The 18,314-nt window shown below is 33.8% G+C and overlaps 1 protein-coding gene across 6 annotated transcripts in view; it reads right to left on the reverse strand.

The window, feature by feature from the left end:
- The window catches only part of LOC131054560 (protein EMSY-LIKE 3), a 38,568-nt gene extending 29,385 nt beyond the window's left edge, over positions 1-9,183 (reverse strand). Inside the window, exons 1-3 of one of the 6 annotated variants that reach the window (XM_057989131.2) lie at positions 8,970-9,183; positions 626-819; positions 173-282 (exon numbers count right to left, since the gene is read on the reverse strand). In XM_057989131.2, coding sequence (XP_057845114.2) covers positions 173-282; positions 626-819; positions 8,970-9,003 — 338 coding nt within the window. In that variant the 5' untranslated portion in view covers positions 9,004-9,183. The remainder of the gene's footprint in view (positions 1-172; positions 283-625; positions 820-8,969) is intronic. The other 5 variants (XM_057989124.2, XM_057989120.2, XM_057989104.2 and 2 more) reach the window with 5 other exon arrangements.
- Positions 9,184-18,314: the final 9,131 nt, after the last annotated feature.

Below are 18,314 nucleotides of genomic sequence, written 5' to 3' on the forward strand. Positions count from 1 at the left end.
AAAATTATACAAAATCTGATATGAACTCCATGCCACGGATGATGCTTCCAAAGGCAGTAAAAAGAGGAAACAAAATATGCAAACACATCCACTATGCAATGGAGGGAAATTTTAAAGCCTTTAAAAAATTATATCAGGAATTAAGTTCATTTGGAACAAGCAAATCTCAAACCTCATTTGTCGAAGCATGCCATCTGCACTAACTTTGCCTAAAAGTTCCCTGTGCTCCTCGTCAGAAACTCTTAGTTCCTTCCTTAATTGGGACAGTAATGCTTCTTTCTCCTGAAAAAATAGATTAAGCCGACCATTAATATCTATTAACAACAGAATATACAAAGCTAATAATCTTTGAACCCACAATTTTGTGAGCTTGAGAAACATAAGAAATATAATAGCCACAAGCTTGAAACTAGAGTTCCAATGACTTCAAAAGAACACCTTACTATATAGTATAAATAAATGACATTTTACATCTATTCAGCTTGCAATTTTCTGATCAAATAGGCACATTCTTGTCTGAAAAAAATTTCAGGAAATAAAAACTTAGTTTTATCACAAACATTATAACTTAAGATTGTGTTTCTAAAAGAATTTTAGACAACCACGGAGTAAGTTAAATCGATACCCAGGTAATGGCATCAGATTGTGCCTTAAAAGCCCTCAAAACACAACAATATGCCTCCTCCTCAAACCAATGAATCTGATCATTCTGTAATCTTCCATACTGAGTTTTCTGTACAGTAGCCCTGCCATTTCCAGAGCCTCGTCCTTCTCTTGGCATCTGACTTGCATGCGGAGGAATATCATCATCTGTTCCTGCTTCAATTTCAAAAGTCACCCAGTTCAACCTTGAATTGCAGACTACTTCTCATGTTCACATATACATATGCGTCAGCTATAATCTACATTTCCATTCACATGTCTCCTAAAATCAAAAGTAAACAGAACGGACATCCTCTAGATATTAGATTCAATATAATAAAGTAGGAAATACAAATACAAATGGAAAAATTTGTTTCCGTTCCTTCCAATGTATTATGCTCTCAATTTAATTAACATTAAAGCCAATATGTGCCTACACAAATCTATAAACATGACAACAAATCAACAAACTAATGAATACACAAATGCCAACCTAGGCCTATCAATCCCACTTAAAAGACACCAGAAAGAAAGCATAGCTTTGACATTTATGAAATCTACCTACTGGAAGACTAAGCCAAGCCTGAAAATCTAGTTAAATTAACAGTCGTGGTTGTGTGCCCCATGCTGATGGACATTAGTCTCTGTAAAGAAAAGAAAGATGTGCTGACCTCTCGGTCAGATTTAGGAGAATACTCATAGTTAGATGTGATGAATTTCCCATTGTTGCTATGTTTTTACACCTTTTTTCTGGCAAGGAAAACTACAATTTAAACCCATTTACTCATAAAAACAATCCAAAAACTCATTGCAAATCCATGTTCAAAGGATCCCTAATTCTCAGGTTACATCAATTAAAATATTCAATTTGCTATAACCACTAGTGAATTAGAACAAGTGTGTGTGTGTATTCAAGGTTGGTATTACTATTCCTAGATAAATTCTTCCATCTGCCATTGACCATCTAATGCCTCAAGAACTTAATAAGCCAAGCTAAAGATTATTTCTTGATTTTTATGCAAGCTCCAGTTAAGGTTTGTAGGATATTTGTTTTAAAATCACCAAGCCAATAGCATAGTTGGAATGTCCAAGTCCACATAATTCATGGTGTACATCTCTCGATAGAAAAGGATCGATTAGAAAATGAAAAATTGGATGCACAATGAAGAACCTCGCCTATTTTGTGTTTCCTAAAGTGAAACCTTGAGTGCAAAAGTGATTCGGATACATGCCCATCGTGCATGAATGGGCTCTAATATTGAGGTGAGGATATATGATTATCAGGAAACAAACCATTTCTAGAATTCACAAATCCTGGCCAATTTTTGAGGCAAATTAATATTCCTTAATATTTTATATATTTAAGAAAAAACTGGGCAAAATACTTGTTGTGCATTTTTAAAATGCACCCCCTTGTAATAATATCATACCCCTTGTTCAATTCTGTCTTCCACAATACCCTTGTAAATTTTCAATAAAAAGCAGGTCTGCTTATGAAGCTTCGATAAAAGGTAGGTTCGCTCACTCATGTTTGCCTGCATGCAGGTTCCTACAAGTAATACAGGTATATTGAAGCTTGTCAGAGTAGAAACCCATTGACCATCAATCTTTCAAATACAGACATAAAAATTCCAAGCCCATGATGATAGCTTGCAAAATTTCTGGATTAATTTCTCTTCTTTGGCTAGCTATCCATTCTAATGATGGATCATGGAGTGTGATCCAAAACATTGATGAAGAAAATAAGCTTACATAGTTTAATCCAGAAATTTCACAAGCTATTATTGATCTTTCAATCAAACATTTCAAGTTAACTTCTTAAACGTGATGCAACAGAAAGGCGGACCTCACCACCTATTCACCATCAAAAAGTGTGATTAACTTCTTCAAAAGTACTTCCTCTAAGAACATGTCTCGAACCCATTAAACACAATTTCCTGTTCATGCATTCTGAAGTATCTTCTGCTCACCCTTGATTTTTAGCTGCTCATTACTCAAGCCTCATTTGTTTTGTTCAGGACAAGGAATGTTTGATTGTGACGACAACCTAACATTTACACACTTCAAGTTCCATGGACTCCCGCCAACAATATTCAGTGTCATTTTCAGGTAGTGGACGCATGCTGCAATTATGGAGCAATATTCTCACTAAGTAATGAGCGCCATGATTACTTAAGGTTGTGCTTCTGCCAGCTAGCTTGCTTGCTCCTTCTCAACTGTTCTGCAACCAATCATCAAGCTGATCTCCCCCTTTTCATGAGATCCATCAACCCACTTCTTCTATATCCCCATTCTTCAATTATGCACCCCTGATTGTTGCAGGTGTCATGAGCTGGTAGTGCACCATAATATATAATCATGAGCTCATCTCATTTGTAAATAATATTTGACTCGTTGTTTAATGGGGTGTCTCAATGCCTTTATTTCTCAACATCTTGTTCTAGAGAGAATTTTCAGATTTAAAGTGTTCTTTTGTTTAGTGCTTGCTTATGATCCTTTTGTTTTGTAGGTTTATTATGCTTGAGTGAATGTATGATGCTTGCTTTACTACATGATTGAATGTGTTTTATATCTGCACTTTACACTGTTAATTTGGTAGAACCAGTCCCAAGTACACTAAGTAATTGTCACAAATAGAAGGTTGAACATTGAAAGAAGAGTCGATATCTTTTTAACTTTTTGTGCATTGCCTTTATTTTGTTTCTCTAACTCTTACCTGCTTGTGAAACTTGAACCCTTTCTAAAACCTTTTCCCTTGCGTTGTTTGCATAGGATTAGCACTAGAGTAGAACAAATAAGGAACTAGTCTTCTCCAAAGACTACAAGCTTAGGGAAAAGGTTGGCCTTTAAGTTTACATCATTGAGATTTCCCAATATCAGCACAAATGGCGCAACTCCTTGTTAATCCTAGTGATTGGCATCATGGATTCTAAATGCTTCATGAAAAATCCCAAGCTCGTCAGCCCCTCTTCACCCATTGGGATAATCCATAATCTCCATCCAAGAAAACTTGCTTCATCAAAAGGCACACCAAGTAAGTGAGCTGGTTCGGACCACCAATAGTTTCTAGAACACTTCGTGAGACTCAACTTGGTTGGCCTTCTCCCTCATAATGCATTGTCGAATTAGTGCTAAGCAGTTTGCACTCAAAGTTGGATGCCATGTTGTATATTGTACTAATCTTCCTCACGGTGAACTAGTGCCTACACCTACATTGTTAATTTTTTTATAGCATGAACTTTTATCTCCTTTAATGCACTTATGAAGCCTAAAGAATTTGTTTTTTGAATAACTCTCAATCAACCAGTGACTTCTTTCTCTAGGGATGACACACAAACCTATATTGTTGATGAGAAGGGTCTACACAAGGTCCTACTAGTCATGCTAGAAATTGTCAGGTTTCTAAAATCAACCCACTTGCTTGGGGTGCCTTTTGACAAAGTGAATCCACTTGGGCAAAGAGCAAGCGGGTAACTTGTATGGATGAAAAGAGAGTCTCTTTACAAGGACCACTAAGCTCCCCAACCCTATTTATAGAACAAGAAGATTCATGCTCCTCAAACAGAGACTACCTTTTCACCCATCAAGATCACCATTAATAAAAAACCTTATATGTATATGTATACGTAATTCAAAGAAGCACAAATCCTCAAAAAATCCTGTTTTTCGCTATTTTTAAAAAAATCTCTGGCTGAAATGATTTTTTCCTCAAAAAATTCTGATTTAATCAGCTGCAATTTTCAACAATGTTCAACAATTTTTAAAGGTTTAAATCTCTGAAAATATTGCAAAAAAATCATGGGAAAATTGCATTTGCTATCCACCTACATATTGCAATACCCTAACTATGCAAAATCGCTATTTAATCAGGGTTTTTTGTTGATTTTAGCACAAAACTAAGCACTAGTTGCTGGGATGTGGTTCACCATCAAAGATTTGCCTTATTTTATCAGCTTACTAAGGCAAATCGCAGGTAGGCAACCTTGAATGGACATATATTTCTAAGAGATGTTAAGGATATCAAAATGGAAATACATTCTTTAATATGCTTCTATGTTTGATGTTAAGGTCATTAGCATGGAATGGTTAAGAGAGGTGTTATTTTTTTCTCAGTATTGCAAACTAATGTCATTTAACTTAGGCTTGTAGTAATGCTTTCCATGTATATAAATCCAAAGGCACAAATTAGAAGGAAATAGTAGACGATATCATAACTACTAAGGATTTTGTTTAACATATTTGATCCAAATAAGGGTACTTGACAAAAGTAAATATAGAAAGCCAGACAAAACTGAAAAGAAACTCTATTGGCTTGATATCAACCTAAAGAGGTTTATTCTCTTAAAATTCTAGTGATCTTGACTATTCAAAAGAATTTTAACATTTCAATTGTCAATGACAATACCAAGGTCATTGTTTAGATTATCAAGGTTAGGTTGGGACAAATTTCTTTTTCAGATGTTAACAAATTGTGACAATTTGAAGCTTCAATTTAACGCTAGCCATCAAGTTTTAAAGACAAGAGGGTAGGGTAGTGACAACTGTATAATCAAGTGGGGAGCATAAGTATATACATAATTGTATATAGACATTGTGGAACCGAGAGCAGAATTTATCCTATCAGAAAGATAAGAATTAGCTTGCAGTGCTGAAAAAGATGAACTGTAGCAATATTTTATATCAAAATGAAGGATTGTTTTGGTTATATTTAAAATTCCTATATAGTCTACAGGCATAATGCTTTATTAATTGGTGAAATTCACTGCATAAATGCATGCCCTGAAATTGTTAGTGAACTACATTCCATTTAGGCCCATCATATGCATGGAGGTTCAAAAGGCCTGCAAGGAGTACACTAGCAATACATGAATGCTTTAGACATATAGTGTAGCATTCCGTGCATGTTAAATAGGTATCAGGAAAACTAATACATGTCTTGAGAGAGGGCATGCCCTAGTCCTCTCGGATTACCTTAATCCCTCGTGAAAAAGGCCACATATATCATCTCTTTAATGATCTGGATAGATTTCAGCAACAACTGTCCCATTAAAAGGGAATGTTCCTTGTGCTTTAATTTTTCATTGAAACTTGTACCTATAATCTCTCAAATTCTCAACTCAAAGTCCAATGTTTTTAACTTCATCCACTTAGATGCAAAATTTAAGGAAAATTTACTTAAATAACAATAGCTAAAATTGTGGCTCAAATAGTTGCTCTCTTCTTTTGTACTAGCATGTCTTTATTATCTAATTGAAAATATTTAACACTCCCTTTTACTGTTTTACAAGTCTGCTAAAATAGTTATCAATAAGAACATTTCAATATCATTTATGGTCTTTTAAGATGTAATGTTATGTTTCAAAAGCATTTTTTGTCACTCTATTTTGAGCTATTTGATTCAAAACCTATTAAGTTGAACACACTCTTAATATAGTTATCTTTCTCACTCTTAATATGATTCTCTTTCACACTGTTCCAGAAATTGCAAGTACTATTAAATCACAAATATGAACCAATTAATTCCTGTTTTGTAATTTATGTTGTTTGCTCAACAAAGGAAAACTGTTTAATGAAAAACTGTTTTTTAAATGATTTTTTTGAGCTTGAGGATTTTGAGATCCTAGAGCCAACTTAAATAGTCATGAGGTTGAACAACTTAGGAGAGGCTTTGGACTGGGAGCTTCATCATCAAGACTGCAGCCCTCTAGCATGGTTCTATTGTAGTAACAAGAGTCACTGGCTACATTTGATTTTTTAGAAATTTGTACTTAGTTTATAGGTTGACTTTGTACAAACTATAATGTAATTGAGATTTTGTCAATTATAACCATCTAGTTATTATTTATGCACTGTGAAGTATGCTTTGAGCAATGCAATGCAATGAGCGATATGAATATAAACAAAAGAATCTTATTTTCTACAACTCATGGGTTTAAAACTCTATTTTATTTGTTCTCTATATGTCTATGCTATGGAAATGCCCTTGAATTATTATTTTTTTAGAAGTAGTTCTTGTCTTTTTTTCTATTTTTTTTTTACATTGTTTTTAAAATTTGATTTTTTTCCAATTTTTTCTAGATTTGATTTGCTGATTTTTTTCCCCAAATGAAATTTGTTGTTATGATATACATACAAGAGTGGATAGAAGGAATATTAAGAAGGAATAGGATGATTTTTGTTGCTACGCTTTTAAGCCTTCTTATGATTAAATGCTTTTGAAGCCTTTCTAACTTCCTACATTTGTGATTTGACATTCTACTATCCCATACTTTACACCCATAAAGAAGTATTGGTGTGACATACAAACCAAAAAGGATTTTCTTGATTTTCTAATCCCATAATTCAACGTTCCTACATCTATTTTGTAGTAAGTATTAAGATTTTCATCCCCTCTAAATCCTTTTTGCCCTGCAGGTCTCCCAATTGAGGCTGTTGTGGAAATTAATTCCAAGGTACTTGTATTGTTCCACTATTTCCAAGGGGCTTCATTCAAAAAGAAAGCAAATTTGATTTATTTTTCTTATTAACCAAAATAACATCACTTTCATTTTGCAATCATGAGTTGTTTTTGCAATCAGGATAAGATCATCAACATATAAAAGTAACCACATATAGAAATGGACTCAAGGCAGTCCTAGACTATACAGAACTAGTCACAAGTGCAAAGTGCTGGATTCAAAGGTTTCCATGGCAACATTCATACAACTTTTTGATAGAGTAAAGCCGATGATGTCTGAGATTGAGAAGATTGAGCTGCATTCGGCACATGGAGGCAGCAGCTCCTTCCCATCTCAAATTAACTGGGTGAAAATGCAGGCTCCTCTGCAAAAAGCCCCCAAGCCCCTAGGAAGGCAAATTTGGCAGAGAGATATGCTATCAGAGAAGCTGTTCCGACCTCCTTATAATGGGCAAACTTGGAATCCTTCTGGGCATAGAGTGAAGGCTCAAGTGACAAGGTAATGGTCACAAATGAAAAGGCCAAGAAAGGTGGCAATGTCCACAAGAAGCCTGCTCGCATGGATAGAGGTGGACTGAATCTGTTAAATTGTAGCGGCTTATATAGTATCTAATATTGGGTTGGGGTTGTCAGCAATATATACTGTATAGCTTTCTGTTAAAATGTTAAGTATACTGTCGTCAAGACCAGCTATATGGCATTCCTTTAGTGCATATGCTGCCATTTATTGTTCTCCCATAGCTTGGCTCTGTTGTTGTAATATTTTAATATTATTATTAATAAAATTGGGTGTGGACCCTACCCACCTTTGCTGATACATATATATAGACACACATGCATCTCTCTGAGTATATATACACACACATATAATACATATACATATACATAAGCAACTCCGTAGAGTGAGTTAGGTGCTATCCATAGCGGACCTTAAAACAGACCTTTCCTTTCCCTGCACAAATTAAGGCAAATCAACATTTTCAATTAGACAATATCTTTGGGAAAGTTTTTGACAAAAAGTAGTCCACTAGTGAATGTTAGCCATCAAAATTATCATTAATTGGTCTGTTCCCCTTCACATGGTTCGGGTGATTCCTCATAAGGATAGATTTAATCCCTGAATCATCAGGATTGAGTGGACAATTATTCATTGTAGGTGACTGACCTTTGATCTTAAACATTCTAGTAACATGAGTGGCATTTCACACTCAATCTCACCAGCTCATGATATAGGGAACATAACTGAATTCAGAAAATAATCATGGGTAGCATTTGAGCACTGGGCCTCACCAGCTCATGATCAGTCTTTAATTGTGATAATAGGGAACCCAGTTCAATCCAGAGAGAAAGAAAGAAAATGCTTACATTTGGAAATCTCAAAAAAAGTTAATTAGGAATATCCCTCTGTAAAGAAAGTGGAAAATATGATCTTATAGATGTGGGTCCTTTACCATTGCGATTCCTTCAATCTAGGTTACCTATTGTTTCCCTTCCATCACACCCACAAAGAAAAAAAAAATATTCAGCCCCTCATTTGTTTTTATGTGATCTGGTGGCCGCAAGATAAATCCCAACACAGGTAAAGGGCACACAGACACCAATCCAATAAAAGAAGATATCATAGGCTTGCTCAAACCCATAATTATTGCATTTAAAGGAAAAAATAATGATATGTAGATTCGTAATATGAGAGTGAATGTGCTCAAAGAGAGGGTAATATTTTGAATTTGTGAAGCATCCATTGGTCAAAAAAATTGCAGAGAAGATCACTAATGCGTTGGTGACGTCGAAGTAAAGTGCCCCAAAAAAAGAGAAAAAGAAAAGGAAAAGGTCAGTTCAAAAAAGAAAGAGTAGGCTGTAGGCTACATACCGCTGCTATCTGAGTGGCCATAGTCATATTCCATGGTTTTTGCTTGTTCAATAGATATTGTGGGTATATTTTGAAATAGAGGCCAAAACGACCAAACTAAAAAAATTTGAAATACCGCTCCCCTATTTATTGCTTTCAAAATATCACAATAGGCGAGATTCCGTAATATCTAGCATACAGATCTGGTTGGAGACAACGTATTTTAAGCATATAGACAACTGCATTATTGTGAGTTTAATAAAACGGAAAGGTTCATAAAGAAATGGCTGGATTCTATGTAAGTTTTTTAATTTTTCCTTGAAGTTACTCTCCACACATTACCTAGTTTTTGATTTGTCAATTATTAAAAAAAATTATAATCATAAACGTTGTTAATTATATTTTAGTTTTATGTTTTAAGTTTTGGGTGTGATTATTTTTGTCTATTTTTTTTAATATGTGTAACATCATCCTTTAATTAGTAATATATGTATCTATTTTGTTTTTGTTTTTTCAAACTTACTTTGATTTTTGTATGCTTAATGCAATGATTTAGTATCTAAATAGTATATTTTTATGTAAGAGTGGGCAAATGTGATAAAATTATATTTTCATATGAGAGCATTGTATAAAGGGGACAAAGCTCCAATTCATTTAGAACATCCATTATCAAAGTGAAAGCATCATGTTTTAATCCAAAGAGCAATACAAAAGCATAGCATCAACATTTGTCAATATAGGGATATATAATTATGCATTTGCATTTCTACTTGGTATGTTTTCAAACTTGTTCCAAATCGTTAAATTGATCAAGAGGGTTGACTAAGGTGTAAGTTGGAAAGCTACTCAACTTCCCTTTACTAGCACAACAAGTTGTGATTGTGCTTCTAGACACGATCCTTCATATATTAGAGTGAATAGAATTCTTAAGACCCAAAGTGTAAAGTTTAAAAGCAACAAAGTGGGTTCAAAATTGCAAAAATGTGATGACAACTATAAGTGGAAAGATTATGGTCTTATAGGACTTAGCAACTATGGAGTGAAGGTTATATCTTAGTTTGTTGAAGTCTCACAATTACAAGTTTGATAGTGAAAAAATAGAATTGGATCATGGAATACATTCTATTGTAGATCATTCATTTGCAACAACTAGACCTAATTGTCGTCATCCTATTTTGTTGATCCATTATTTAGTTGTTTATATAATTTACTTTTATTTTAAGAAGTTCTTAAGTGAAGGCATACTTTATTGCAAGGCTATATATGATAAGAAAATTGTACAATTTTAGTGAAAACCATCCAAAGCAACTTTAACTAGCATGATTCCATGTAATCAATAGCAATCAACATGTGTTCAAATTTTAGTATTGAATCTTCCACTTAGTCACTTGTGGTACAACAATTATGAATTTGATGTTGACAAAGAACTGACTATAGCCTACAAATCATGGTATAAACTTTGTTGGGTGATTACCAAATATATCTTCCACACATAATTGATTTGAAAATAAGCATGCCACATCCACTTTTTTGTAAACTAGAAGAATATGGTGACAAAGGCCCTTAAATGTTGTACAATCTTTATACATAACAGATGAAATTTATATATACAATAGACCTTGACCAAGTATAATTAAATTTGTATGATGTGAGAATTAAATAGCACAAACCCTTTTTAAGTGGTAAACAAATCATTGTTATGCACTCTATCATCCAAAATTTTCAATTCATGACAATATTAATGTTGGTAGAGTATTCACTTTTTGGTATAATTATGACATGAGTGACTTTACAGAAATGATTTAGGGACACTATCGCAATTGTAGAGATTCTAAAGAAATTATACATAAAAGTGGCATAGAACATGTTCAAACCTTAAAAACTTTTGACCACTCATAACTATCATCTATCTTTCTATCTTCCATGGTTGTAAGCATCAATATAAGTCTCAAGAGCAACCTTTTGAGAGGAAGAAGCCTCAATAAACTATTTAATAGTCTTGACAAGGGTAGAGATATCATTAGAAGAAGAAGAATCTAAAGCATAATTAAATTTGGCAATAGTTTCTTTGGCTCTATCTTGAGCTTTGGCATTGACCTATAAAGTTGCATCATGTACTTTGGTGAGCATATTTTTATAAGCCACAAATTTATATTCAAAGAAATTTTGATGAGCATTTGAATGTTGTTTGAGAAACTCAATGTAATTAAGGATAATTTGATTAATAAAACTACTTAGAAAAGATTTTGTCAAGAATCAAATTGGGGGTTGAAAATATCAAGTCTAGAGGAAGGGTCAGTCTCATGGTTGAGTGCATTCTTGAGAACAATCTCATGATCAGCCCTATGTCTCTCTTTCTATCAACATTCCTATGGACTATACCTTATCAGTTTACCACTATACCTAAAGAACTCTCATAACCTTATAATTAAGATCACGTGCATAGGTCTATAACAACAAATTAAAATTTAACAACCCATAAGAATATGACACATGACACCAAAATATATGTAGAGAATCCTTTTTACGAAAAAAATCCACCACTGAAAAGAGCATATACCAAACTTTGAATCAAGAGTACATAATCAACAACTTTTCCCTTTAATTTAACAACATTCTACAATACATATGTAGTGATAAGAAACTAATGAAACCTTTGTCTTATGCATATAATAAATGGAAGAGTGTTGAGAGGAAACCACATGTGAAATCCTAAAATTATAATAGCCAAAAAATCTGGTACAAAAAAACCCAACCCCGTGTAACTAATTGATGCACCCATGAATAGAAAACATAACTCCTCAAACATTTTTGGCCCATGTCAAAACTTGGCAGTAATCCCTAAAATAGAAATTCATTATGCACATTATTGCACATTGTATGCCATACTCAACATGCAAAGATTCTCCTCTCTCCTAGCACTTAGAATTTTTATATTGGTGTAAATGAAGTCAATTCAAAATGTAATTACCTTTGGCATGCTCCACCTCCCTCCTTAACTCCATTATAATTTATATATACAAGTTACAAGGATAATAGTAAAATAATAGCATTTCATAACCACTTGCATGGGTATTCAAGTATCCATTCAAACATATTTGGATATTTGACATTAGACATGAGGATTGTAATTAAATATCATGCACTATCCTAACACTATCCCACTTGATATTATGCATTGTAATGATATAAGAGGAAGTTTCATAAAATGATTGAAGCAAAGGATGCAAGACCCGTGGCCTTTCTACATCAAGAGAACTTCTTTGTGCTCATTAGTTTTGTAAGTGAATCTACACCATTCTTTCAATCATCAACCTTTTGTAACATGCACTTACCATTATCTATCGTCTTCTAAGAAAAGATACATCAATATAGTTGCACGAGAATGGTACATGGGAATGGCACTTTAAGTATCGCATGCAATCTAAAATACCCTAAAATCAATTCTAACTCTTGAGCATATTCTGTGTGACCATACTATCTAAATAAATAAATATGTACTAGCCACATAATCTACTTTAGTAGTGGAGAAATCAATCGTAAGCTACCTCTTATTCATCCAATAAATAGAACCACCAAATAGAGAAAACATATAGCCACTAGTGAACCTTTGACTATTTGAGTCATCTAACCAATCCACATCAATAAAGCCCTAGATGTTGAATAACTTGCCCATACCATTATAACAATGATAATATAGGCAATACTTAAAATAACCTTACAAATATCTAAATACATCCTTAACATGAATCCAATGCTTTCTAACATAAATATGTTGAGGAATCCATTACTTGGGCAATATCTCCATTATGCATATTGGCCACCAATAGTATTAGTATAAGGCACATTATTTCTATCATATACATCATTGTTTCACTTAGGACACATGACTAGTGAAATATTAGCGCCTATCAATAAATGAATACTTATTGTCAATAAATGAATACTTACTAGCAATAAATGAATACTTGCATGTTTGTAATCTAGCATAAAAAATCACCATATAATAGTGCTAATATACTTATTTCAAGTAAGCCAAATATTTTTATGAACTTGGTCCCTATTTATTTCAAATCCCTTAGATCCTTCATTCCAAATGCTCCAAAAAATTAATTTTTAGGCTCCTTGATCATTGCCTTGCTATGATCAATAAATAAAATTTCATTTACATACAAGACAATAATTACTATATAATCATCAATACATAATTAAATCATGGTGATCCTCTTCACTTCCTCTTCACTTCTAATAAAAATTAAAAAAAAATGCATCAAATTATTTGTATCACATCTGAGGTGATTGTTTCAAACCATACAAGTACTATTTTAAAATGCAAACCATATTTCATTTTTCTTTTACCTCAAACTCCTCTAGTTGTTGCATGTAAATATCCTCTTTACGACGGGCACATGGAATAAATCAATTTTTTTAATCCATTTGCTCAATCTCAAAAATATAAGTTGCATCAATGCATAACAAGAATCTAATCAAGGATATTTTAGAGAGAAAAAAAAAAGACAAAATTTTACCAAAAACAATTTCCTCTCTCTACGAGTAGCCCTTAGCCACTAGTCTAGCCTTCTACCTCTCTAAGTAATCATTTTCTCTATTTTTCTTTGTATACACTCACTTCCAACAATGGACTTTCTTCTCTTGAGTAAACTAACAAGATCTTGAGTGTCATGACTATCCAAGGGCATCATTTCCTTTTGCATGGACTACATCTAAGACTCACCAACTTCTAATGAGAGAGCTTCCATAAAAGATATATATTCATCATCAAAACATTAAAAAAAAAAAATACACAATAGAAATCTAGTGGGTTATATGTGTCAATTGGGTGTCTCAAGACTAGAGTAAGGAGCTACAACTATTATTTTGCATCCTTATCTTATTAATAATCCTCATATAAACCCTCTTCTTCCTCACCATCCTCTAATACATAATCTTATTCCTTAATATGTGCATTTTCCTACTTTTTGACATTGGTCTCAAAATGTATTGGTTTTTTTTCCCTTCTTTTCCTTTTGCTATAAAGAACCTAAAAAAATTTAAAACTCCCCGTAAATTACCTCTAGAATAAACCTTTTTGGCTCAGTGAATTTTAAAGCTCGTAACTTATTACATTCTCACCATAACCAACAAAGATGCACTTATGTGCTTTTTAAAATCAATTTAGATTAATTTTCTTTAGGCATGTGAATGAAAACCTCACAACCAAATACTTTTAAATGTGAAATATAAGGTTTCTTATATTTTCACACTTCATAAAGAGTTTCATCCACAAGAATCAAGCAAGGGAAACAATTTGCCAAGTAAGGAACAATATTCATAGCCTCTACCAAAGACATTGATATAATTGTGTACCACTTAACATACTTTTGGCTCTTTCTATTAAGGTTTGGTTCATCCTCTTGCAACCTCTTTTTACTATGGTAAGGAGTAATCTTCTATTGAAAAATACTTGTATGCTTATACAAATCATTAAATTAACTAGAACACTATTCACCACCATTCTCAAATCTCAATGCATTTATTTTCTTATATGTTTACTTATCTAAAAGTGTCTTTAAAGCTTTAAAATTAGAGAATTTTAAATTTATCTTACAAATAGAACATACAAGCAGGTGTATCTAAAACAATCATTAATAAAATTAACCGCATCCATGTCTAGATGAATAATATCCACATCTAGATGAATAATATCCACATCAAGATGAATAATATCTAATAACTTGTTAGCTCTATAGATTTGAGAAGGAAAAGGTGTTCTATTTTAATTGCTAGACACATAATGCTCATAGGAATCAAAGTGCTCATCATAGTAAATATACAAACTATTAATTAATGTGGCCAAAAGTTAGTAACCATAAGATACATGCATATCCAAAGTTACTTGTTATATTGAAAAAGTTAGAAAAGTCCAGAGTTATCAAACCTAACCAAATTTTGACACTTCACTAGATTTCCTCTCACCAACATGTAATTGGACTTTATCGTATATCACATGAGTCCTGTAGTATCATAAATTGCGACCCTATCAATTTTTGACTACATTAGGGTCCTCATGCACGTGAGATTAAATCTTCTAGGCTGATCAGAGACCAAAGACTGCTCAACCCTCAGAATCAGCTTCTGTCTTGGCCTCCGCACCACCCTGTCCGCACTCTTCCCTAGAGAAAGGGGTAGGATAGGGGCATGGCACCCCTATCCCCCTTAGGACAAGGGCATGGCACCCTTGTCCTCCCAGGATATGGGCATGGTGCCCCTATCCCTGCCCTATTTTGGGGCAAAACCCTTCCTAGGGTTGCATTGTAGGTTGTCCATTGGGCGGGAAACTCCCCTGATGTCGGCCTATGACAAAAATTAAATTCAACAACATGTATTTAAGGGGCATTTGTCCTCTCATTTGTGGAAGTGGAGGTTCAAGAAGTTGGATGAGTGGGAAGTTTACATGAGATCAAGCATTCAAGCATTATTTTCCAACATTGAGCATTCTCATCTCCCTTCAAGGCTAGGTGTTGCATTCAAGTCAAGGATTCAACCATTTAAGAGGAGATTGATTCCAACATTCAATTCCACACAAGCATTTCTATCAACATTTCTATCACAACCTCTCTTATGGTGATTTACAATTCAGTCTTTCATTTACATCTCCTTGCAAGTACTTTCTTTCATTACTTGGTTAATTCCAAAACTGAGGTTTGACCTAAAGGCAAACCCCCAATCCCAACCCATTTTCCTCTCTTTTATGTGTGTATCTTGCAGGTGCCAAGCCGTACTTTCGAATTCGGGCACTATTTTAGAGGCGGAAAAACCCTTTTTGTTTCGCGAATTTTTCAGAGGACCGTGTACATTCCCACCACGGTCCAAGCAACTTTTCCTCAAATTCGCAGGGCAACTTCGTCTCGACATATTACTGCCAGTTCCAGGTGCACAACTTTATCCCATACTCCGATCTCAAGTTATAATCAATTCTTTGTCACTTTTGCACTACATAATTCAAGAAATTCCTTTCCATTTCAAATAAGGAAGGGGGGATCAACTTATCATTCCCATTTCATTCAGAATTCAATCTTCATCTTTGAAGGTTGAATCTAGTGAATTCTCCTCTCCTCTTCCAATGTAACTAGGTGAAAATTGTTTGAAGGTAAATCCGTAATGAAACTCTCATCTCTCCTTGGAGGGAAAGGGTAGTTTTCCTCTTGATCTCTCATTCACATTTCACCACATTACATTTTGGTGAACCTGACGTCTTGCATGATTTCCTTTGAATCAAATTGCATATTTTTCATTTACAAGTTTAAATTTTCTGCCAACTTAGTGGTTAAATCATTAAAAACCCTAGTTAAAAAAAAAAATTGAACTTGTGATTTGTAAAATTGCTTGTGGTTATCCTAGATCTGAAAATTGTTTTGTTTGTCAAATTCAATTTCCGCATTGTCTTGTTCAAATTGCAAATCAAATTTACAAAATTAAGAGGTTACTTGTCAAAACCATAATTTTAAAAATTCATCTTGAACTTGTGCAAAAATTGGATTTCCATTTAATTTTTAGATTTCTAATTGTTCTCAGATTTGTCTTCATTCCTACAATTCAAAATTTGGAATTCCCCCCTTTTTCCCAAAATTCAAATTTCAAAGTTAAGTGGTTAGGTCATAAAACCCTAATTTTCAAAATTAATTGGATTTTGTGCAAATTTCAAATCAATTTCATTTACATTAAGATTTCTAAACATTTTCCAAGGTGTCCTTATCCATTAGGTTTGACCTTTTTCAAATTTGCATTTCAATTCCTCTTTTTCTTCAAAACCCTAATAAGGTCCTATTTTTACCTTTGCGCCTTCATTTCACCCATCTAGAGGTCATAAAATTCATCATTTTTTGGGGGTTAGCTTTGAAATCATCATAATATTCATCCCTGAAAATTTTCGAAAAAAATTGGTCGAACCATGTGCGTTCTCGCCACAGTCCTCGATTTTTTTCCCAAAATTTTGGGAGACTGTTATGACTGTATTTAATAGCCTAAATCCAAAAGATTGGTTGATTTTGTCGATTTTTTATCCTTCTAGAATCGGAAATACCTTCAAAATTCAACATTTCAAATTTCAAGATATTTTTTAAAATTAAGAGGTTAATTATAGTCTGCCTTGATTTTAAAAATTATGATTTTAAAATTAAGTGGTATTCCCTTGGCCCTAATTTTAAAATTTTGAATTTCCTTTCATTTTTGGAAATTGTGTCATCCTCTTCCCCCAACAAAGTTCAAATTGTATAATCATTATTTTCTTAAATTTTGCATTAATCAATTTTGTAAGCTTTGCTCCAAAATTCAAAATTTACCTCTAATGCACGAGTTTTACCACTATTAGTCCTACCTATCCTATCCCCATTAGATGAAGCATTAAAATTAAGGCTTCCCAAGGAGATGGAGCCTAATTTGGGTGACTTCTTTAATGAGGATCATGCAAATTCTTCCCATCTTAATCATGTGCCTATTCACCCCATTGATGAATCTCATGATGAAGAAGAAGCTTTAACTAGGGTCTCTGTAGATCAACATTCCACATTGGACAATCAATTTGATAACTTTCAACAATGGATGTCCCAAGAATACCCTAATAGTGAAGCTCTTCCATTAATTTAAGGCCTTAAATACATGATACAAAGTGATAAGAATGGAATTGATATATTGTGTGGTGTTGCACATATTGTTGATTCTAATGTCATGCCTATCAAGAGTTGTGTCGAAACCCTAGGTTATTCACAACCTTCAACACGAGTCAATCCTTCAATTCCTTTGACTACTCTTATGACTAGTATTCCTACTTTTACCTCCAACATCATGGCTACATCAACTCAACACGTCATTCCTACAACCATTGGTCATGGGGACAATCCCTCTTCTTCATTTAATGCTCCATCTTTACCTATGTCTTCCATAATTATTCCTAATATTCCTCAACGAATCAGGGTGACACAAGGGGGAAATTCCTTCAACAACTTTATTCCTCCTTTGAGTGTCCCTTTTCCTACCCAATCATCACCTATGCCTACTTATCATAACGTCCCACCACCTTATTCTCAGTCCATGTCTTCTTTCAATAACATCACACCACCTTCTCAATCAACTATGTCTAACATCAATTCTTCTACCGAAATGACAATTAACAATCTTGCTCAAACCGTGTCTTCCTTACAACAACAAATTGCTTCTATTAGTCAATCCAAGTTTAGTGTGCCCACCTTTGATGTTACGAGCCCACTTTCTCTAGATATTGTTAAATTTGCGTCACTTAAACATGTTGAGATCCCTCAATTGGAACTCTATAATGGAAAAGATGATCCTCTTATGCATGTCAAAACA

The sequence above is a fragment of the Cryptomeria japonica genome, chromosome 2, assembly GCF_030272615.1.
Source record: "Cryptomeria japonica chromosome 2, Sugi_1.0, whole genome shotgun sequence".
NCBI classification, from domain to species: Eukaryota; Viridiplantae; Streptophyta; class Pinopsida; order Cupressales; family Cupressaceae; genus Cryptomeria; species Cryptomeria japonica.